The sequence below is a fragment of the Hippopotamus amphibius genome, chromosome 17 (genome assembly GCF_030028045.1).
Source record: "Hippopotamus amphibius kiboko isolate mHipAmp2 chromosome 17, mHipAmp2.hap2, whole genome shotgun sequence".
Classification (NCBI taxonomy): domain Eukaryota; kingdom Metazoa; phylum Chordata; class Mammalia; order Artiodactyla; family Hippopotamidae; genus Hippopotamus; species Hippopotamus amphibius.
This window is the reverse complement of record NC_080202.1, coordinates 24,622,469-24,644,820: the sequence shown is the minus strand read 5'-3', so window position 1 is coordinate 24,644,820 and position 22,352 is coordinate 24,622,469. Positions and strand designations below refer to the sequence as shown.

At 39.5% G+C, this 22,352-nt stretch overlaps 2 protein-coding genes and 1 long non-coding RNA gene across 8 annotated transcripts in view; 2 read left to right on the top strand and 1 right to left on the bottom strand.

The window, feature by feature from the left end:
* VMP1 (vacuole membrane protein 1) overlaps positions 1–7,019 on the top strand; it is a 107,751-nt gene extending 100,732 nt beyond the window's left edge. For all 3 annotated transcript variants that reach the window (XM_057714289.1, XM_057714287.1, XM_057714290.1), the window contains exons 11-12: positions 3,404–3,506; positions 4,586–7,019. In XM_057714289.1, the coding sequence (XP_057570272.1) occupies positions 3,404–3,506; positions 4,586–4,729 (247 nt within the window). In that variant the 3' untranslated portion in view covers positions 4,730–7,019. The remainder of the gene's footprint in view (positions 1–3,403; positions 3,507–4,585) is intronic.
* Positions 1–22,352, bottom strand: part of TUBD1 (tubulin delta 1) — a 47,094-nt gene that overhangs the window by 6,328 nt on the left and 18,414 nt on the right. For 3 of the 4 annotated variants that reach the window (XM_057714284.1, XM_057714283.1, XM_057714285.1), the window contains 3 exons: positions 21,971–22,111; positions 20,425–20,608; positions 8,394–8,522 (listed from right to left, as the gene is read on the bottom strand). In XM_057714284.1, the coding sequence (XP_057570267.1) occupies positions 8,394–8,522; positions 20,425–20,608; positions 21,971–22,111 (454 nt within the window). Of the gene's footprint in view, positions 1–8,393; positions 8,523–17,920; positions 18,541–20,424; positions 20,609–21,970; positions 22,112–22,352 lie in introns of those variants that run through there. The other variant, XM_057714286.1, reaches the window with a different exon arrangement.
* Positions 12,707–22,063, top strand: LOC130839808 (uncharacterized). The gene is made up of 3 exons (XR_009049905.1): positions 12,707–12,786; positions 15,116–15,179; positions 21,975–22,063. It is a non-coding gene; the product is annotated as an uncharacterized LOC130839808 (long non-coding RNA).

The following is a 22,352-nucleotide window of genomic DNA, read 5'->3' as shown; positions in this document are numbered from 1 at the left end:
AGAGCTCGTGTTCAGCAACAAGAGAAGTACACCTCAAGGAAGAGTAGACCCCACTCACTGCAGCCAGAGAAAGCTCACACACAGCAGTGAAGACCCAACACAGCTAAAAATCAATCAATCAATCAATAAGATTAAAATTTTTTTAAAAATTAAGAAAACCTTAGTGTAAGAATGCTTTGTATAAGCTGAAACATGTGTGGCCTTAAGCCATTGTTTGTAGACATAGAGAATTAAAAATAAAAATAAAATTTTGATGAATGTATTTTAAAACTTAAGAGGACCTGACAAATAATTCATTATGTAACACTTAATACCTAGATTTCAAATATGTTAACTGTTTAGATTTATTCAGATGATGTGGCATTTGTTCATAATAGTTTTGGTTAATATATTACTATAGGACTTCCTAGGTGGCGCAGTGGTAAAGAATCTGCCTGCCAATGCAGGGAACACGGGTTCGAGCCCTGCCCTGGGAAGATTCCACATGCCACGGAGCAACTAAGCCCATGAGCCACAACTACTGAGCCTATGTGCCACAACTATTGAAGCCCATGCGCCTAGGGCCCGTGCTCCATAACAAGAGAAGCCACCACAATGAAAAGCCAGTGCACCGCAGCGAAGAGTAGCCCCGCTCTCTGCAACTAGAGAAAGCCCGTGTGCAGCAACGAAGACCCAACACAGCCAATAAATTAAATAAATAAATTTATTAAAAATATATATATATTACTATAAAAACTTTTAGCTTCTCTACTTTTGACTGTTCCTAGTCTCTGAAAAACTGAATCTCCCATCCCACCACCAAAACCTCTTTGAAAGTTACGCATCATGTAAATGTATAATGACATATATTCTCTGTCAGCTGAAAGAGTAGCTCTTCATGGACTTCCAGTGGCAAATCATTTATGCTTTCCAGTTATTTTGAAAGGAATCTAGAATGATTGTTGCCAGTCCCTTCCTCATTCCCCTCAACAACAGCAGCAAAGTAGAACCTCTCTAACATTGGGTCTTGGTTCTTAATTTTCTCTTTAAATGATGGCTTGAACCTGGAACCCAAGAATGATTTGAGGAAAACTGTAAGCCATATTTTTGCTTAACTTTAGTCTGAAGTTAAAGGTCTGAAGAAAGAACAAGACACATAATGGAACCCAACTCTTTGGAGGACATCAAAAAGAGAATTTTCAAGTCATTTCTTCTACAACCTAGCTGTTCAAATAAGCATACAATCATTTCAGCCTCTCTAAGTTTTTTTTAACTTTCAGGGAAAAAAATGGCTTGACTATAGTCATCCTTGGGAGTTTAAAATAATGACATAAGGTATTGTTATTAAGAGTGAAAGAATCAACTTCTGGAAATTTCCTGATTGTCCAGTGGTTAGGACTCGGCGCTTTCACTGCCGTGCACCCGAGTTCTATCCCTGGTCAGGGAACTAAGGTCCCACAAGCCATGCGTGCGGCCAAAAAAAAGAAAAAAAAACTACCCAAGGGAAATCTCTCCTTTAAAGAGAAAGTTTGTACTATTGTTGCTCTTTTATAGAAGAATCATTAGTGATAAACAGCAACAGAGCTCAGAGACAGCTCTTCTGGTTTACCATACTAATGTAAGGCCATGTAAAAGTCTACGAGAAGGAGGGAGACTGTTGGTTAAGAAACTTTGCCCTTCTCCATCTTTCTTTCTTTCTTTTTTTAACATTTATTTATTTATTTGGCTGCCCTGGGTCTTAGTTGCAGCATGCAGGACCTAGTTCCCTGATCAGGAATCGAACCGGGCCCCCTACATTGGGAGCTCGGAATCTTAACCACTGGACCACCAGGGAAGTAACCCTTCTCCACCTTTGATGTCTGTCATGTGGAGTCATCAATGCAGTCATTGCCTCTACTACATATGTCTATCCAGGCCTTTTTACATATCCTCAGTATTCACTAAAGGACTTTTTAAACAACTTCAACCCACACTGATCTCATTTCTCCCTTCAATTTCTTTGGAATATATCTTCTATACCAAAAAATTGAGAAATTTATTATTGATTTATAAATTTTTGTGTTCACAGATCAGTTCGTGTGTGTGTGTGTGTGTGTGTGTGTGTGTGTGTGGAATCCCTGTGATGATTTTAAGTTCTTAGGCGTAGACTATTTCTTGCAGTTCTTATCTTTCCCCATAGTATCAAGCACAGTATTGGATATAAAATAAAGACTCCATTAAGGGGGTGGTGGTTGATAATTAAAAGGATCAAAGAAAAGTGTCAGCCAGGAGTTTTGTATTTGTTCACCTCTGGTAAATATAGTAGCAAGAAATTTCTCTACCTCTGCCCTTTTTGTTACAGAAAGCAGCAACTGAATTGTTCTAGAAAAAAGGCAGTGAAGTTAATTTAATACTTATTTTAAAAGGAGAACCTTAGGCACTGTTGCAAATACATAAAAATGCCTTTTGCTGGCCCCAGGAAAAAGATTGGGCTCATTTAACTTTTAGCCCTATTATGACAGATAAGAAAATAAAAGGTATAAAGAAGAGAGATGTTTGGTCTTCTAAGTTGCCCCAAGTTACCATTTTTTTTAAATGCCTGCAAGCATTTCTAAAATGGGAGCCTGGTAGCTATAGTTGTCAAACCGGTTTAACAGCACTGCCTCCACATATGCTAGGTGAGAGGGAGCTCCGAGTACTTAAACTTATCAGAGATCACTGTCCCAGTCATCTCAGAACAAGTTGTTTAGTAATGTACTGTAGTTTCTGTGCAAACCATCTACCAGAAACCACGAAGTGATTCAAGGTTCATAGTTCCTTCTTTGTTCCTTTGTTAATCACTGACTTCTGACTAGTGGGCGGTGCCTCCCAAATTTGCTAATGCATTCTTTTTGGATAAGGATGACGCACAGATTGTCCTAATAAGGACTTGAATTGAGAAAGGACCGCCCCCTCTGAGAAGATGGGACAAGTCAGAGAGAGGGCGGGCAGTTTCTTTTTCAACTAGGGATGACACAAGCCTAAGTCATTTCCTTATTAATCGGTTCAAACCAGTTCTTACAGGAACTGGTGGTGATAAATGTGAGACTTCTCAGAAGTCATTCATTTTATTCTTTGTACCACACCAGTGTGCAGCATCCGCTGAGCTGGCCTCACTCTGAGAACTAACTCTTCTACTAGAAGGGACTCTCAGCTCCTGTTCTCTTCTTAAACATGTTGGTGGGAGAGATTTTTCTCCTTTATGGGGTTGTGAAAGGATGAATTTATCCATTGAAAAGAGTTCACAGGATTTCACCAGCTCTGCTGATTGTTGTTGGTTTTTTTCCTCTTTCTGTCTAATCCCTGCTTTTTGAGTTGAGGCGGTAAGTGGATTTTTCTTTAACATTTTTCCTGCTTTTCTTTCCAAATGTATCTTTTTCCTTGGGTTATTGTACCCTGCTTCCAGTGCTGTCCCCGGCATAGGTCCATCTCTGCAGAAGCCATTCCAGGAATACCTGGAGGCCCAGCGGCAGAAGCTTCACCACAAAAGCGAAATGGGCACACCGCAGGTGAGACTTTCCTCTGTTTTCTTCTCTTCCCCACCCTCACAGTTTCAGGCTGAAGTTATATGCACAGCACTCACTGGCATTTTTAGGCAAATAGAGTGAGGTTTGTCAGTCTTAACAGAGTTTGAGGCTCTTTTTACTCTACTGGCAAATGTGTCTTTATCTAAATCAGAAAATGTATTGATAACTTCCATTTTGTACATCTTCTCCCAAAAACAAGCATTGCAAGTAGCACGTATACTTTTGAGTGGATTAAAAAGTTAAAATTTATAGCATATGAAGTATTGGACTTAATGAGTTCATTTGAATATCTTCCTTCATTTTTGCTCTATTTTTCTTTTCATAGATGGGGAAATAATCTTTTTTTTTTTTTAATATAAACCAAAGCTGTTAACATAGCTGAACTTAAAAAACTTCAAATTAAACTAAGCCTGCCTTTTCTATAAACAGTTCCATAGCAAAGGAAATGACTAGAAGAGGATGAGTAAGCAGTAACCTGAAATGGGAAACTTGAAGGAGGCATAGTTTTTTTTGTTGTTTGGTTGGGTTTTTTTTCCCCTCGTTTGTTTGGGTGTTTTTTGTTTTTTTGGGTTTTTTTGATGGCCTTACACTCTTTATGTGGCCCTTTGCTGCCCTCAGTTGACCAAACATGACTCCAGAAATAGATAACATTTATATTTTAAAAGCTGCTCCTAATACTGGAACAAGAATGTGTATATAACTATTTTGACACTACTCTCAACAAGTATCTTCATGGTGGTTTCAGATAGTAGAATTTAATCAAAGACTTTATGTAGTGAAAGACAAGAGATGTCCTCACACTCACCCTATTCTAAACCATATGAATCAACATTGACTCTATATCTAACAAAGTGATATCTTACTAACTGGGTATAAGAAGGCCTGAGTGTAGATTTCAGGGTAGCTGAAGACACAAGACTTTTCATTTTTAATTGTTTAGGCTTTATAGGTTGTAAGCTCCAAGTTCTTATTATTTTTGTTAAAACATGGAAGATGACCCTCTTTTTACTACTGCACTAATGAAGCATTTCTTGTGGATTGTTCTGCCTTTCTTCCTGCAGGGAGAAAACTGGTTGTCCTGGCTGTTTGAGAAGTTGGTTGTTGTAATGGTGTGTTACTTCGTCCTGTCCATCATTAACTCCATGGCACAAAGTTATGCCAAACGAATCCAGCAGCGGTTGAACTCAGAGGAGAAAACTAAATAAGCAGAAAAAGTTTTTACCTGCAAAAATTAAAACGGACGGGTTCTGCCTTAAATTGGGAGGACTCCAAACCAGGAAGGAAGGAAAATTCCCTTTTCCAACCTGTATCAATTTTAATTTTTTTTTTCCCTGAAAGCAGTTTAGTCCATATCTCGCACTGACATACTTTTCCTTTGTTAAGGTAAGGTATCCACCCTCGATTCAATCCAAATTGTATTTTATTAGGGTGGAATGTAATATTCAGCAGCAAACTTAACAGAAACTGGCCTTCTGTGTGTTACTTTCAAAGGCCCACATGGTACAATTAAAGAATTCCAAAAAAAGTAGTTCCTAAGTATGTTAAATATGTCAGGCTTTTTTAGGCTTGTCACAAATGACTTCTTTGTTTTTCTAAGTCATCAAAAGTGTATATAAATTAGATTGGATAACAGTCTTGCATGTCTATCATGATAAAATTTAATATGCCATCCTGCCCAACCCTTCCTCTCCCTCTTGCGAAAAAAGGCCATTTTATGATGCATTGCACACCCTCTTGGGAAACTGATCTTTCCATTTTGAGACAGTATAAGGAAAATCTTGTTGGTGTCTCACAAATGAGCTGACACCATTTTTTATTCTGTATATTTAGAATGAAGTCATGAAAAAACTTTATAAAGACATCTTTGATCATTCCAAAATTGTGTCCGTTTTCTTGAGCGTTTTGATTTTTTTACTTTCTTTTAGCTTCTACCAACTACATGCAGCCTTGCCATATCCACCTCCACCCGCACTTTCTTAAGCCTTCATTTATTTGCATGAAAGGGCCACCACCAAGGCATTTTTTGTTGGGCTGGAATTAGGCAGCTGGCTACACACTGCTGAAATGGCACCTTAGGGACCGCTGTATCAAGGGGACTTCTTAGTTTGTGAAAACAGGAGAGATGATAGTATACAAATCAAAGGACATGGAGAGAAAAATAACTTGTTAAAAAAAAGCTTTCTCATACCTATTAATTTTTATCTCAGCACGTACTCTCATTTTAACAGACAGAAATCTACTTTTATATGTAACCTAATTTTCTTGGCTTTCTTCTGTAAGTGTTTTGTTCTTATGTGATTTTTCCTTTGGGATGTTTCTGGTTGAACTTGGTCATTTTGTTTTGCTTGGGAGAAAAATAAACAGTTTGACTTTTTTCCTTTAGGAAAATTGGTACTGACATTATGTTGAGTGTAGAATTGGGTTTAAATCTCAACAGGCCTGAAATGCCTGGTGTCTTTTATCAAATCCTGCTGAATGTCTGCTTGTTTTGCCTACCGTCGTGACATCTCCATGGCTGTACCACCTTGTCGGGTAGCTTATCAGACTGATGTTGACTGTTGAATCTCATGGCAACAGCAGTCGATGGGCTGTCTGACATTTTGGTATCTTTCATCTGACCATCCATATCAAATGTTCCCATTCAAACATTACCCAGCATCATGGTTTACGATTAAAAAAAAACAGCTGGTCCTTATGTCTAGTGGCACTTTGAATCTTTTATGCCAGGATATTGTAGCAGTATCAAGAGGATTTTATGGAAAACTGGGATAGTCTCTGTGATCAAAGCTAAATAAATGAAGAGCAACCTGCCTTGTGGGTTTTGGAAAGGTTACTTCTTAACAATCTTCCGCCCCCGAAACTTTCCAGCAGTACCACAGTCACTTACTTGAAAAGCAGTACCCAAATGCTCTATTTTAAATAGATTCACAATAACCAATATAGTTTCTTAGATTCTTTAGGGTTAGTGTAAGTCTCTAAATCAGCTTCCAGTTGTGTTTCATCTCCTTCACCTGCATTTTATTTGGTGTTTGTCTGAAGAAAGGAAGGAGGAAAGCAAATATGATTTGTACTAAATCTTTGGGATTTGTTGGTAAATTTATTTCAGGGTTAAGTATTATAAAAACAAAGACCTGTTTCTTAGGCAGAAAGTCTAAGTGATTATAATACATTTGACTCATGATGACGACTTGTTCACGCTTTCAAATGAATTTGCTTTGAAAACAAATGAAGAGCAGCTCTCCTCCTTCCCTCCACTAAGTGTTCAGGTGTGGCATGCTCAGGTGACCCTGCTGGATTCCAGCTGGAGCAGTGTGCTACCCTTCTGTTCCTGCGGTTGGTTTGTTCCTTCCTTTTATCGACCAACGTGAACGCAAACAACATGATCCCAAAGCCATGCCTAGTTAATTCCAGCTGACTGGAGACCAGAAAATTTGTAAATGGATGGTTTGATGTTACTACAAATAAAAAAAGGGCCTAGAAATCCTTTTGATTCCATCTCTACTTTGTTTGTCTCATTTTGTGCCTTATATATCTGCAGCGTTTTATCATGTCTCAACTCAGTGACTCTCAAGTAATACAATACAGTGCAACATATCAGGGTTTATACGCTAAAGTACTGAGGAGCACCTCCCTCAAACGACGCCATGTGGGAATGTGCACTGTTTTCTGTATTCTCCGTATAACCATAATCCAGAGTGTGGGGCTTAGAAGAAAGGGAGAATTTTAATTTCACTTGGATAATGGCCACTATTTCCATTCTCTAAAAATCCAGAAAAAGACAAGGCTGCAACTGGCATTTCTGAATTACACTAGTTAATTCAGTGTACATAGTAGCGTGTACTCCTTACAAACAAACTCAGCCTGTGTTCCCAGTGTGCTCTATGCAGTCTGTAGCTTTAGTAGGACAGCTTGAGGCTTGTTACTCAAAATGGTTCATTAATACAAATTATGCATTAAGCTAAAAAAAAAAATAACTGATTGCCCTCTTGTAAACTGAGGTGAACTGTGTTTTGACTGACCCGTGTGTAAAGAACTCATAGGAGTCCCCAACATTTTTGGCATCAAAAAGCCTTTCCATATATTTTGAAACCCGCTGTTTGCCTCCATGTGCACTAGTCTGTTAATGATGGTTTAGATTTCTGCCTCTAAAATAATGTAACCTTGAGAAAGTTTTTAACTGAGCCTAGATTTCATCTATAAAAATAGAGATATATAGCCAGGTTTTCCTAAAGATTAGATCAGATAAAATGTAAAGAAGCTGTAAATGTTAGTATGTTAGCAATTTTTTAATTCATCAAAGACAGCATTTGCTACATATGTTAAAAATTTGACAACATTGCATTTACTCCAAAAATAAAAATAGGATTTTAAATGCTGTCTGCATATAGGCCCTCATTTGGGAGTAGATATACTCTGTCTAAAGTTATTAACTAAATCCAGGATACAAATTAATAAAGAGATATGCAGAAACTACTGAACTAATGACTTGATTAGTAAGACCAAAACCTTCTTAAATCTAAAAATAGGTCCCCAGGCCTCTCCCCTTCTGAAATGGCCCACACTTTGTGGAGTGTTTCTCCCATGGCCGCTCTTGCCTTTCAAGATGGACTGCGGTCTGTCTATGGAATGTGCATCTCCCTAAAAAAAATCTACTTCTTACCTATCTAAAATAAAAACAGGCCCGCAGCTAGCCTAGTTAGGATACAAAGCACAGATACACAGAATTTACTATGAATAACTGAAAATACTTGTCTAACCTTACCAGCTTTAAATGTTAACATTTGCTAATTTATTTTTATTATAAAGAGAGTTCATACTAAAAAATCTAGAAGGTAGATAAAGTAAAAGGGAATGATCAGTTTTTAATACCTTGTTGGAAACGCTCCATCTGGAATATCCAGTGAGATTTGCTGGGTGTAAGGAGATTTTAAACAGTAAAAGAAAAATTTGATTTGGTGGCATGCCAGGTCCTCCTCAATAGACCTGAAAGTCTCATTCCTGTTAGAAAAACACACAAGATTGGTTTATTTTACTGAAAAATAATTAGTTATTAATGTGCTCACAAAAAGTTAAAATAGCCATTTTTGAAAGCCAAGTAACATTTCATCTGTAACTCACATGATCAAAGCTCTGGTATTCACAAAACATAGTAAATGAAATGCTACACAAAACCACTGCATGTGAAGTGTTTTGTTCCTTTATTCTCAAAGACAACAAGAAAAGAAAGCACATAATGTACTTTAAAATTCTAGAAGCAATTGACTCATTTGTGTCTGGTAGTCAGGGGCTTGGGTTCCCGTCCCTCCCTTCCCAGCAAGGCCAAGAGTTCACCTGAGGTAGTGCATTTGCCTTGAGGGTGAGGAATTGCAGCAAATAACCTACATTTATTTGCATATTTAACCAGTACTCATAAGAGGGATTATAACAAAAACCTGTTCTGGACAGCTGCTTACTCATTGCCTTCAGAGTTGTGTGGCGCTGGGACAGGCAGGTGCCAACTGTTTGCTCATTCTTTTTGACCTACTAGCCTCTACAGTTTGCTGTGTGGGTGTTGATACTACTAAAAGGGGAAAAAAAGTTGTTTTAGATGGCCCCTGCTTTCTACCCAAACACCCTGGATTCATTTGAAATCTGGAATTCTAGTTCTATAGTTGGGATACTGGCCCACACTGTGGCCCAGAGAGAGTGAGTCAGTTCTGAGTGGCTGGCTGACTCTCTGGGAACAGAAATGAAATGCAGCTTAGAGGGTTTGTCAGCCAAATCCACAAATGTGTGGCTTTTTGAAACATTGGACATCTGTTCCTCTTAATTTAAAATAAACCTTTTTAAAAAGCACAGAGTTGCTTGGCTCCTTGTTTCTTTGTGTCAGCAGCAGTTGCTGCCCTAACTTTAGTAAGCCTAGAATTGGAGTTAGAAAATTTGGAATCTTGAGGGCACACTTCAGAGAAAGTGGAACTGAACTGCTTTGGGAAGGGAAGAGATGGTTTTACAGCACGGAGTCTGTTTGGAAATCCCCTTCTGGGGTAATCAGCCCAGGTGTTCGACCCATCTGTTAACCATTTCCAAATGACTCAAAGGACATCCAGGGAAGGCTTGGACACACTCCAGCACTATTTCTACAGCGTAGTATCTGTTTGCGTTGGAAACCACATTCCCGAATTCTTGAGGGGAAGACTCGGGCTTATTCTGGGCATCTTTGGCTGAGAGGGCCCCCTGGGCCCCCTATCGAAGCTAATAGTCACCGCCTCCTGAGAGTTTCCAGGGAGGAGAATCCACAGCTCGCTTTGATGCCCTTCCACCCAGAGCCCTTTGGGGAAAAGCCTTGTTTATCCCAGGAGGCCTCTGAAGGCCGCTTTTCTCTCCCCACCCCCACCCCCACCTCATCCCCAGCGTCATTTCCCTTTGATGCCATCTATCCCCCGTTAGGGAACAGAGCATGAGCAGCTTTTTCCTTCAGGCCACTTTGACCCAGCCCGGCAGCATTGCCTAATTGTGTCCCGGTCTGTTTCCGACGGAGGGAAACATTGTTTTTGTGGAGCGAGGCAGTTTGGGATTTAAAAAGAGGAATGGGTTCCGCCTTTCCCCAAAGATGGGGAATGATTGTTCGTGTCTTTCTCTGGCTTCTCACCAGGTTGTGTTGGAAACGCAGAGCGGCTCAGGTTCACTTCTCTTGACAATAAGTGCTAAAGCCCAGCGCTCCACGTCACCAGAGAACCTTGCTGTTCTCAACCTCTTTTTACTACTTAAAAAGATGAAAGCCAAAAAATAAGGTGAAGAGGCCTTTTTCTGCCTTTCATTTTTTAGTGCACCTCGGAGTGTCTTGAGAATCACTTTCACTTGAGTGACAGTCCTAAGCCTCTTAGAGCAGCCAGACTTTCTCCACCTAACCTCACGTGGTTTGGCCACACTCTTGAGGCTCTTCAGACACCTCTGCTCCATTCTGCCCCCTGCACCAGCCCCTTCCCACTCCCGTGTCCCTTCCACTGTGTGTTCTTTGTACACACACAACACCAGCAATCAAGATTAGCTCCCAGGGACTTCCTAGGTGGCGCAGTGGGTAAGAATATGCCTGCCAATGCAGGGGACACGGGTTCGAGCCCTGCCCCAGGAAGATCCCACATGCCGCGGCCCGTGCACCGCAACTATTGAGCCTGCGCTCTAGAGCCCGTGAGCCAAAACTACTGAGCCCATGTGCCGCAACTACTGAAGCCCACGCACCTAGAGCCCGTGCTCTGCAACAAGAGAGGCCACCGCAATGAGAAGCCCGCACACCGCAATGAAGAAGAGTAGCCCCTGCTTGCTACAACTAGAGAAAGCCCGTGTGCAGCAACGAAGACCCAACACAGCCAATAAAATAAATAAATAAAACATTTATTAAAAAAAAAAAAAAGATTAGCTCCCAGGAACCTCCTCTGCTGTGCCCTGTACCAGGAAGCACAGTGGATTTACTGTAACTTTGATAATGATTGCTTGCTTTGTACCAGGCACTGTTTTCAGTGCTGTTCTATGTGTATTGTATTTAATCATTAAATCCTTCCAACAGCCCCATGAGGAAATTAAGGCAGAGAAGCTGAGTGATTTGCTAGAGGAAGCAAGGAGGTAGAGCAAGAATTCAAGCCTAGGTGTCCTGGCTCTTAGCCACTCAGTTCTGCGGTAAAGTCCAGTGCAAAAGTCCAAGCGTCTGCTTACTTGTTTCATCTTGTGATCACAAGGTAGGTGATGGGAAAAGGGAGACAGCAGAAAATCAAGGCCACAGCCAAAAAAGTTTTACATTTAAAGAGATGAACAGCCTTTGTGTGTCCCTATACCAAGAGCTGGAAAAGCCAGCTCTGCTCTTAGCCATCCTGTGTGGGCAGGTTCACGGAGTGATGTTTGCTATAATTATGATTACAAAGCAATCTGTACAAAGGTACAGACCTTTTTTTCTTTTTCAAAGCATTGTCACATCTTGAGTTTTATTTGATCTTCATAGCAACCCTATGAAATAGTTAAGGCCAGTAGTGGTATTAGCCACATTGGGGGAAAAATTTTTTTAATTTACTTTTTAAATCTCTACTAGTTTAAGGTACTATAGCGAAGAGACAAAGCTGTTGAAAAATGATCTCCCTCCAGGAGCTTACAGTCTTCTTGGGGGTTAAGCAAATATGCAGGTAACTACAACTTAGAGTAAGAGGAAGGCCATAAGAAAAAAACTGGGAAGAGGAAGAAAACTGCTGCCTAGGAAGGATCAGAAAAGGTTTCGTGAGGATGTGGCATTTGAATTGCCAGGTAGGGGTGGGGCGAGGGAAAGCCCTGTGAGAGACGCCCAGAAAGCACCAGTGAGGAAGCTGTGTGAAACAAGGCCAGTGAGCCTTCCACCTCCATTATTCTCTGCCTAGCTTCATTTTGTTTCCTTTAAAGTACCTACACATAATTCACGAGTTGGTCTGTTTTCTTGTTTTTGCTGTTTCCTCCTCTAGAACCTAAGCCCCATAAGGGCAGGCAGTATTGTGCTCCCCTTTGTGTGCTCAGAGCCAAGCACAGGGTGGGGTCACACACACTGAGTATTTCCTGCATGGATATTGCAATAGGCCAGGTGAAGCAGCAGCAGAGACTCAAAGGCAGGCAGGAGGTGCTACCTAAGTCGAATCCAGGTAATGGTGGAGTAGAGGAGGTGGAGCATACATGAAGGAGCAACCAGAGACCCTGAGGAGACAGCAATAACCGTTGATCACCAAGCCAGGAATACGGGAGGAGGACCAAGTTTGAGGGAGAGAGTCACTATTCTGTTTTGAACATAAGAAGGGAAGATACCAATAGAATAGTGGGGCCTCATATAGGAATGTATGTCAGTTTTCCTAACACCTCAATTCCTAGTGAACGTGCCACCCATAGACCACTCCCTGCCGGAGAATAAACTTGACTTTTTCAGAGAATCCCCTAGAGTAGTACATCCTCTGTACTTTCCTGTAAGTGGTAATCTAAGCCTCACCTTGTTATGTAGCACTGTTCTTGAAGAATGGCACTGTGAATGGACCTTGGAGCCACAGGAAACTGCTTTAAAAATTCCTCTCCACAGTTGCATCCTGCCTGCTTCACCAATGGCTCCTCCCTCTGAGAAGTGGGAGGATGGTAATTCCTGGATAGATCGCCTGTCTTTATAAGGAGAAAAGTTTGGCAATGTGATTTCCTGTATACTTCTACTAGAGTCCAAGATTCCAGTAGTGCTAGCCTAGACAGCAGTGGCAGCCACCTAGAACCCAGATGTCATTAGTCTTCACAAGTAAGTACGAGGGCATCCTCCCAACTGCATTTGCCAAGCCGAAAGGCAGAATCACGGCTTTATTACACCTTCTAGAGCATGTGGTGAAGGCAGCTTCCCATTTGGCTGCTTTGGTGCTGGGGTTGTTTACATGCTTCAGTAAATGAGTTATGCTCATTGAAGCTGGCTGGGTCGGAGTTCAGAATAAATGACATATGACCACAATCATACGACTCACCAGCAGCACCAGAGTTCAGGAGGAGAGACTTGTGTAATAATCCTTTGGTAGAGAAGAGAGGCGCAAAACTTGAGTATTACACTCTCAAGAAGGTGAACAGTTTTTCAAGCTTGGGAGAATTGGGGTGTGACTGTTCCTGGCTTTTTGAGGGAATCAGACAAAATGAGATGCCTATGAGGTGAAAGCACAGGTGTGCGAGTGCTTTGCACAATTTTAGAAGAAGAAGGAAAAAAAAGGAAGCTGAAAAATAGTGCTTGTAGAAAAATGTAGAGATCAAAGAAATTTGCAGATGTTCTGCATTTTCTTCTTCAAACATAAAGAATCTGAGCATAAAATACATCTCTGTTCTCTGCAAGGAGGAAATAAAAGGTTCTTTCATACATAAACAAATTCCTACTTAATACACCTCTTCTCAGGCTGCTCCCAGACTTTGTGTTTGATATATTTACTAGTCTTCCCTGCAACAGACAATGTTCATTAGAAGAACATGTTGAGACAATAGAACCCCAAAGTTAGTCTTTCATTTCGCCCTTCCTCCTCTGCCCCGACTGAACCCGCAGCATCCTATAGTTCCTACACCCTGTTTATGTGATAGTTTACAGAACAATGAGGACACTTAGTACTTCCACTTCTTCTTGCTACCTTCTGATGCATTTGATTTATTCCTCCATTCTTCAAACTGTCTCCAGGTCTGAATATCCTTTTAAAAATCATTTGAGTTATTTTATCTTTATGTTGGGTTTTTATGGCTTGGATTAAAAAAAAAAAACCAAAAAACATGCTAGCCAAAGAAATGCATAATATAAAAAAGGAAATCCCCTAAGCTATTACCCCAAAGAAATTACTATGAAATCTAGCGTGTGTCCTTTCAGTCCTGCTCAAAAATATTCTGAGCCTCCCATTCTTCTTGGTCTTGGGGTCCTAGCAGTGGGGCAGAGCTGGGGCAGGCAGGATCACTGGGGCGTGTCTCTCATCTGTATCTTCAGGTCAGTGATAGCTCCATCCCTGTCCTTCCTGAACAAAATTAAACATAACCATATAGACAAATCTGTGTGTTTCTCATAACCACATTTAACAGCCATTTCTGTCAGCTTCGGCTACAACAGTACACAGAAAGGGAACAGTGGAAGAGGGGAAATGGCCAAACGTTAGAAGGCTTAGAATTCCAGGACAAGGAATTTAGATTTTAGGCAAGGACTTGCAAACAAAGGCAGTTTTTCCCTCTCTTAATATATTGTTTGAGTTTATGTTGCCCTAAGTGGCTTTTAATCATATCATATAAGATGACTTCCAAAACAAAATATCTAATAGTTGTGAGATCTGTTGCTAATATGCTTTAATGGGCTTTATCGTGTGTCTGTACTTGCAGCTTTACATCACTTCCATAGTTTTTCGGACATTTATATTGATATGTTAAGCAAACAGAGTCTCTACACGAGCCAGGCATATGCTTTGCAGCAAGGAATATACCAAATGGTGAACTCCTTAAGGGCAGGGGCCAGGTTTACCTCATTTTTTAATTTCCCCATCTTTGCACAGTGTCTTTCCTTGCAGGTGTTCAATGGATGTTTGTTGAATTAAGCTCCTATCCTGCCTCTTTCACACTGTTCACATGAGCCGAGCTTAAGCAAAGGCCGCTTTGCTTAAGGAAACTTCCATCTTTCTTCCCCCTGTCATGTTTCTTACTATCACGTTCCCAGGAACTCTCAACTAGTAAGGACAAGCTCTGTTCAACTCCAGTTTCTACAGTTCCCAGGATTTTGCTCCTGAAACGTCTACAATAGCCCTGTCCAATAGATATATCATGCAAGCCATATATCTAATTTTTAAAATTTTAGTAGCTACACTTTAAAATGTTACAAAAACAGGTATTATACCAATTTGAATAACATATTTAACCTATGATGTCCAAAATATTATTTCCACAATTTAAGATATTAATATTTTACATTATTTTATTCAGATTATCTTCAAAACCCAATATGTATTTTACACTCACTAACCACATGTGGCTAATGGCTACCTATTGGACAGCCAATATTGGACAAAAAGATTGGACAAAAATCTTTGAATTTTTGTGTACTTACCTTGTAAATAATTACATCCAAATAGGACAAGAGAGCCACAAAAGTACGCCTTGCATTGGCTCCATCATTGGCAAAGCAGATTAATTCAGGTAAGACAGAATTAATTGGGTAAGCGACATGTAATTTAGCTTCTTGTTTCTTTTTATGCTATTCTTCTAAGCTATTCTTAGCTTTTTTATCATTAGGTAAAAAGTCCATCATTCAAAAACCATCAAGTATTTCTTCTTCTTTTCTTTTTTTTTTTTTTTTTAATGCTTGTAAGCTATTAGGTTCTTTGGGATCATCATCAGTTCCCTTGACCTTCCTTTTCATCTCTTCCCACTTCACTGGCTCCCTAGAGTATAAATGATTAGGGTTTTCTCTCTTTTCCCTCTTCTCCCTCGAATGCCATATCTTCTCCAGCACTGACCCGACACTGTGTTCTGCAGAAACTTAAAATATTTACATTATCTTAACATTCCTGCTAGTGGAGATGGGATTCCATTTATTAATAAGGTTGACACTGCATCATCTGAGACATTTCAGAATGTAGGAGTTGGAAGTTATTTAGTTAAAAATATAAAGCCAGATTCCTTAGCTCACATTCCTAAAACCCATAGGAAACAATGTGATTGATACAGATGAGCCCATATCTCTTAAATTAAATAACTGATTATTTGCCAAAAATGACAAGTTAGTGGGCAAAGCCATATTTGGAAGGTACGTGGAAGAACCAGAAAGGGTTGACTGCCAAACCTTGAGCTCATGGGAAGAGAAGAGCGGGATGGGAACATATGGAGCATGTTTTAAAACAAAATTTTGGACAGGAATGCAAGTGTGATAAACACGGTGGTCAGGAGAAGAATCACTGGTATGTGCACTGCAGAGCAGAGTCTACAGTGAGGAGCTTTCAGACAAATTTAAAGCCTAGACTGGAGGTCCCAGTTCATTGCTCTTTACCTTGTGCCACATCTTTATTGTAAAAAAAAAAAAACAACTGAACTTGGACATGGGTAGGATAATAAGCAACAATTAGGAAGCTAGAATTGTAGCACCAGACATGGAAAGAAACATAAGTACGTTGTAAGCGTCTTCATTTAGACTCTGTGGTTTTGATCCCCGTATCCTTAGCATTTGTCCAGTGCCTGGCACTGTATGGTGAATGAATGAATGGACTAAGAACAGTGAATTGTGGGCACACTTGCTGAGTTCTAAGTGACAGGTTAAAGAAAGGAGGAAGGTGTTGCCAGTTGAATAGTACGGGTGAGGGCTTGTGGGGGAGTACACAAAGCTAGAAGCAAGAGGGAATGAACGGGAAGAAACAGGTTCTAACACTTAGCTCTTAAGAAAAGCACAAACGGGGGAGAGTGAAAAGGCCTGAAAATAAGGAATGGCTTGAACGTATACTGTACTCATTGCCGGTAGGGGTGCATCTTGGCTCTGTGGGACAATGTCTGAGTGACACATAGTACGCCAGTTACCCCAGTAATCTAAGAAATTACATGTTCAAAGCTTTTGAATCTCTATGCCCAGGAAGTGATGATTCTAATGTTGTCCTGGCTGGACTGGCCATTATCTCCATACAAATCAAAGTACATTTCCAATGCCACCCCTTATTTTGAAGCTTTGGCATCAACTTCTTTGTGTTAACTTTTAAGTTATCACAACTCTAATAGCAAAAATTTTATATCATTCCAAACAGACAAGAAAAAAATTTCCATGCAGACATTTAAAACAATTTTGCAAATATTTAGGTACCCACACATACCAAATAATGCAATTGTGCATTAAATAATAACGTGCATAAAAACGGGACAACTCACATAAGTGAGTGAACCCAGGGCTGTCTACTTGGAGTTTATTTCTAACAGTCACCTGCCATTGATTCCATGAGATGCCAAATTAGAAATATATTTGTCCCCATTGGTACCTCATGCATTCTATTCTCAAATATAAAATGATTTCAACTTGTGACTTTCTTTAAGCTTAACTTGTAGCAAAGTTCCTCAGAATCAGCTTACCCCCTAGTGAGGTAATTCAGTCACACATGTTATTAATGCTTTGGGAAATTGTTTCAGTCTTTGGATCTCTGCAGTGCTAAACTATTACTTTTATTACTTTTAACTTTATTTTGTAAAAATTACGATCTAATTATTTTCAAGTTTTCTTGGGTTAACAAAATACAGCAGTGGGTGTGCCTTTTAGCAGCTGAACAGACCACTTTTTACATTCCTTAGAAATAAGATATGGTTCAGTATTTTAAATCATAGCAACAGTTGATAAGAAAAACAGCAAAAAGGTAATCATTTCCATATGGAAAGGAAAGGAAGAAACCAGTGAATCTGTGAACTGTCATTTTTCCATATAAAAATAAGTCGCCACTGGTAGATTTGGCAGAAAGGGCAAATGTTCCTATTTGTTTCCCATTTTACATTTGTTAATACATTGCATGTGATGTGTTTTTATTGAAATACACCATTCCCCTCAAACTCCATTGCCAATTTCCAAATGTGTTTTGTTCTTCTGAATGAAACCGACAACTCTATGTGTCAGTTTCATCTAGCACAATATTTCCTTGGTGATAATTTTCTCAAGTTAGTGAAATTTTGGTGAAAGCTCTTATTCCTTTGAGTGAAAAGAATATAACCATCTTCCTCACCAGCTAAATACCTATAAGTAATTTTAAAGCGCTAGTTTAATAAAATTAGTTTCTGCTCTGGCATTCTAAGATCTAAAAGAAAAACCCAATTTTCTGATGCCCAGGAAATTTAAGAAAAGCAAACAAAGTAAACATTTGCTTATTTACTTTTGTATTTAAGCATGAAATACATTTTTATTAAGAAAATCCTGACTTTTGTTTTAAATAGGTTCTTAAAGTGGAAAATCTTACCCTGTTATAGAATAAAACATTCAAAAATAGATGTTCACACTGTAGCATTTGACAACAGCTCCCTCTTGTGGTTCAAAACATTCACTTCAAAGATGAATATATTTAAATACAAATTTGCAATTTCTTAGCTTAAATTTGTGCTATGAAAGTTTAGGTCATATTTAGTGAATGCTTTTTGGGATAAAGAGGGAAGTTTCCCTTTTTGATAGTTCCAGAGTTCTAACATCTCAACAACGTGTTCCCAAAGTTCCTTAAAGAAGTGCCAATATTTTTTCTTATGAAGGAAAATTTCAAGTAGATGTTTTCATGGAAAACATGAAAGATTTTCCTCCTTTTCTGTGCCTATAGTATGAAGAAGGAATCAGCATTCAATTTTGTTACATTAGCAGATAGGAATTTGAAAACCTTACAGAGAAAGTAGTATTGCAAGTATTTTAGTCCAAAATGACTTCTGGTGATTTTTCCCTTTTGTTCAAAATCAGAGGTTGCAGTAACTAGCAATAACCTGTTCTAACAATGTGAAACTGTCCAAAAAATCCTCTTCTTCAATTCCAAATTTTGTATATTGATGAATGTAGGCTCTGGTGAAAGAAACAGAAAATATGAAATAAAAATCTTGGGCAAATGAATAACTCAAAATCAAATAAGAAATAGGTCTTTCCTAGCTCATGAACATTTGAAGATGACAGACTCTCTCAAAAGTCTTATCTTTGCTTTGATGTTTACTCCAGAGGTTAGCAGACTTTCAAAGTTTGTGTCAAGCTCCCTGTCTAGTTAGTGTCCAACAGAGTAACAGTGAGAAGCACATAGGAGGGGAATTCCCTGGCAGTCCAGTGGTTAGGACTCAGCGCTTTCACAGCCGGGGCTGGGTTCAATCCCTGGTCAGGGAACCAAGATCCTGCAAGCCTCCTGAGGCACAGCCGGGAAAAAAAAACAAAAACAAAAACAAAAACAAGCAGCAGCAGCAGCATATAGGAAAAAGAAGCATGTTCAGATCTGGCTGTCTACCCAGCACATATTCAACACCCTACAGGAGATGACTGGGTTCAATATAAATTCTAAGAAGTGCCTGAGAAGTTTCATCTAAGGCGCGAAACTGTACAAACACATTGATCCAGTTCCAGGGATGAAGTGAAGCCTCCCAAGTGTTTTCCAGGCAATACTTAATTTGCACTTATGCCAGGTGATCCTCTTAATACCCCCAACACCCCACAATGTTCTGAGGCAGGAGAAATCATGTTAAAAAGAATAATAGGGGCAGACGTGAATTACATTGATGAACTAATAGCTGCTACCATTTTTTTAAAAAATATTTTATTTATTTATTTGGTTGCGCTGGGTCTTAGTTGTGGCATGTGGGATCTAGTTCCCTGATCAGGGATTGAACCCAGGCCCCCTGCATTGGGAGCTTGGAGTCTCAACCGCTGCACCACCAGGGAAGTCCCGCTGCTACCATTTAATGAGAGTGGGACAAGAACTACACCAGAAAAGGACAGAGAGTTCACAGTCCCGAGGAGTAGAGGTTTATGGAATGGCCACATGCAGGATGGGGGGCCCTTGGGAATCCTAGCTAATCAAAGTGCAGGCTTATCCAATCATTTGAGGAATTCTGCTTTGACATTAAGTAACTGTGGCAGAGGTTAGGGAACAGGGTAACACATTTCTTAGTAATCAAGTAGACATTTCTTGGTATCAAGTGGAGTTGAACTTGCAATATTTCTTACTGAGCAAGATCAGGGTCTCTTCCATTCTTAAGGTTCTTATTCTGGAACACTGTCTTACTGTCCTTGCCTTATAGTGAAATTTCTACGTTAATTTCATTTCATTTAGAAACTACTCATTTAGTCAACAACAACACCAACACTAGGGAACAATTACTAAGCATTTACTAGTCAGGCACTGTACTAGGGGTTTTTTACATTATTATCTCATTTAATCCTCACCACATATATCCTCTCTTTTGGATCCAATGTACAGAAAAGGAAATGATGCCTGAAGGAACATGCCCAAAGTTTCACACCTACAAAGTGCTTACTCCATGCTATAGATTGAATGTTTGTGTTCCCCCAAAACTCCTACGTTGAAATCCTAACTCCCAAGGTGATGATATTAGGAGGCAAGGGCTTTGGGATGCGATCAGGTCATGACAGTGGAGCCCTCATGAATGGGATTAAGGGCCCATGAAAGCTCCTTTGCCACTCTGCCATTTGAGGACACAGCAAAAAGACACCACCTATGAACCAGGAAGTGGGTCTTTACTGGACGTTGAACCTGCCTTAATCTTGGACGTTCTAGCCTCCAGAAATGTCAGAAATAAATTTCTGTGGTTTATAAGCTGTCCAGTCTACGCTATTTTTGTTATAGCAGCCCAAACAAACTAAGACACTCCAGATCCTACCTAGTGTTTTAACAGTATAGTATCTGCCTAAGGTTAGGAAAGGTTTGTAGATTTATTTTTTACTCACTTTGAAGCAAACATATTCCATGCTCTGCCCACAATCATATCGAGTGGTTTTACTAAGAACTGGCTATTGCTGACCAATGCTGCAGACATCTCATATTTGCCAAAGGCTCGCTGGGTTTTCCACACATTGAAAGCGTGAACAGGCTCTAACCAGGAGGTATAGAGAGCTGGATCTTTAAATGCTCCTAGGGTAAAATAACAAGCCATTGTTTACATCACAAATCATCAGTTTTGGAAACCAATTAAGAAACAGACATCTTCTCATCCCTTTTGCCAGAAATCTTTTGTTTTGACCTTTAACACTAACTTTATATTGCTTTTGGATAAATGATCCATATTCATCGTAAAAAAAAAAATTCACACCATTCAGAAAAGTATTAAGAGGAAAAGTTAAAAGTCAACTCAACAGCTGAAATGCCACCACTCAGAGGTAATGACTATGAAGAGTCTGCTGAGCCTCTTTTGTAATTTTATACACATGCTCTTACGTAATATGCATTTTTCATTCACCAATAGGTTGTGAACCTCTTCTCCATGTCAAAAAATATCACTCATATTTTAAATACCTTCTATGAATATATCGTAATTTCTTTAACACATTTGCTGCTGTTGGGCATTTAGGTTGCTCCCACATTTCTGTTCGTGTGAAAGATATTGTGGTGAACATCTTTGCAAGAACACCTTTGTGTACCTGCAACATTTGTGGCAGGTAAATTTCTGGAAGTTAGATTACTTTCTATATCCTTTTATTCATTCTCTTATTTTAAAGTCTAAAATGAAGAATATGCACAAAGTGCACCACCTGATTGACTTGAAAGGATCTCTTTTTAATTATTACTAGTTTTTTATTTAAGGGGTATTACACAGATGAGATTGATTTTCTTTATATCACAGCTAGAAGCAGCCAAGTCGATGCTGCTGGAATCATCGGATAAGGATAATATAAACCCAGAGACTTGCCATAGAAACACAAAGCTAATAAGAGTACTGCCCTTTCAACTTCCTGAAAATGTTTAACAATGCTTGTCACAGAGATCATCAGTTGTCCCACAGTATCTGTGCTCCCCTTCTTCTTTAGTAACAGGACTGCCAAATTTTAACTGTGCTCATGGCCACCCCTGCAGCTAGATGTGGCACATGGTTCAGTCCCAGTCGAAGGGATATGAACACAAGTGTGGTGTGTGACTCCAGGAAGACCAGGCCTGCCCTTCTTTGTTTATTCCTATGTGATTTGATGGCTGCAGCTCAAACATATGTCTTGGACTAAGGATGAAGCCACAAGGTGAGGATGACAGAGAGACCAGATTCAGGAAGAAAGAATTAAACTTGTCTCTTGTTTACACCTCTTCTATTTCGGTATCCAGTCATATACTTACTGATACAATGGTTACATTTTGCTACTGAAACATGTAGTTATTATTTTCCTTTCTTAAAGAAAAAATTCAGGAACTTCTTTCTTTTTTTCTTTCCTTTTTTATTTTTTAAACCATGGGTACCATGTAAATGTTCAAAATGTACATCTTAATTTTCACCTTAACTTTGCTTACCCAGATCTGCACTATGTACATCTTTCCCACGAAGGATGACCAAATTAGCAATGGAAGTGTTAAAATGAAACTCCTTGTTGAGAGACATTTTACCAAGAGTAGGAAGTCCTGATAAAGGAGGCCGTACCTGCCAATCAATACCTACCAAAAGAAAAAAAAAAAAGCAAGAGATTTTACAAATGGCCTTGAACAAAAAGAGAAAAATGTATTATGGTATGTGTATTTTATATAAATTTCCATTTGATAAGTAAAGGTTGGTGGGGGAGGTTCTTCTAAAAATGGAGACATTCTTATCTGGTTGACCTAAAGTGTGATTCAGACTACTCAGTCCTGAGAAAGGCACTACTCCATTGTGGTTGTGGTTACACTGCATTAGTGTGTC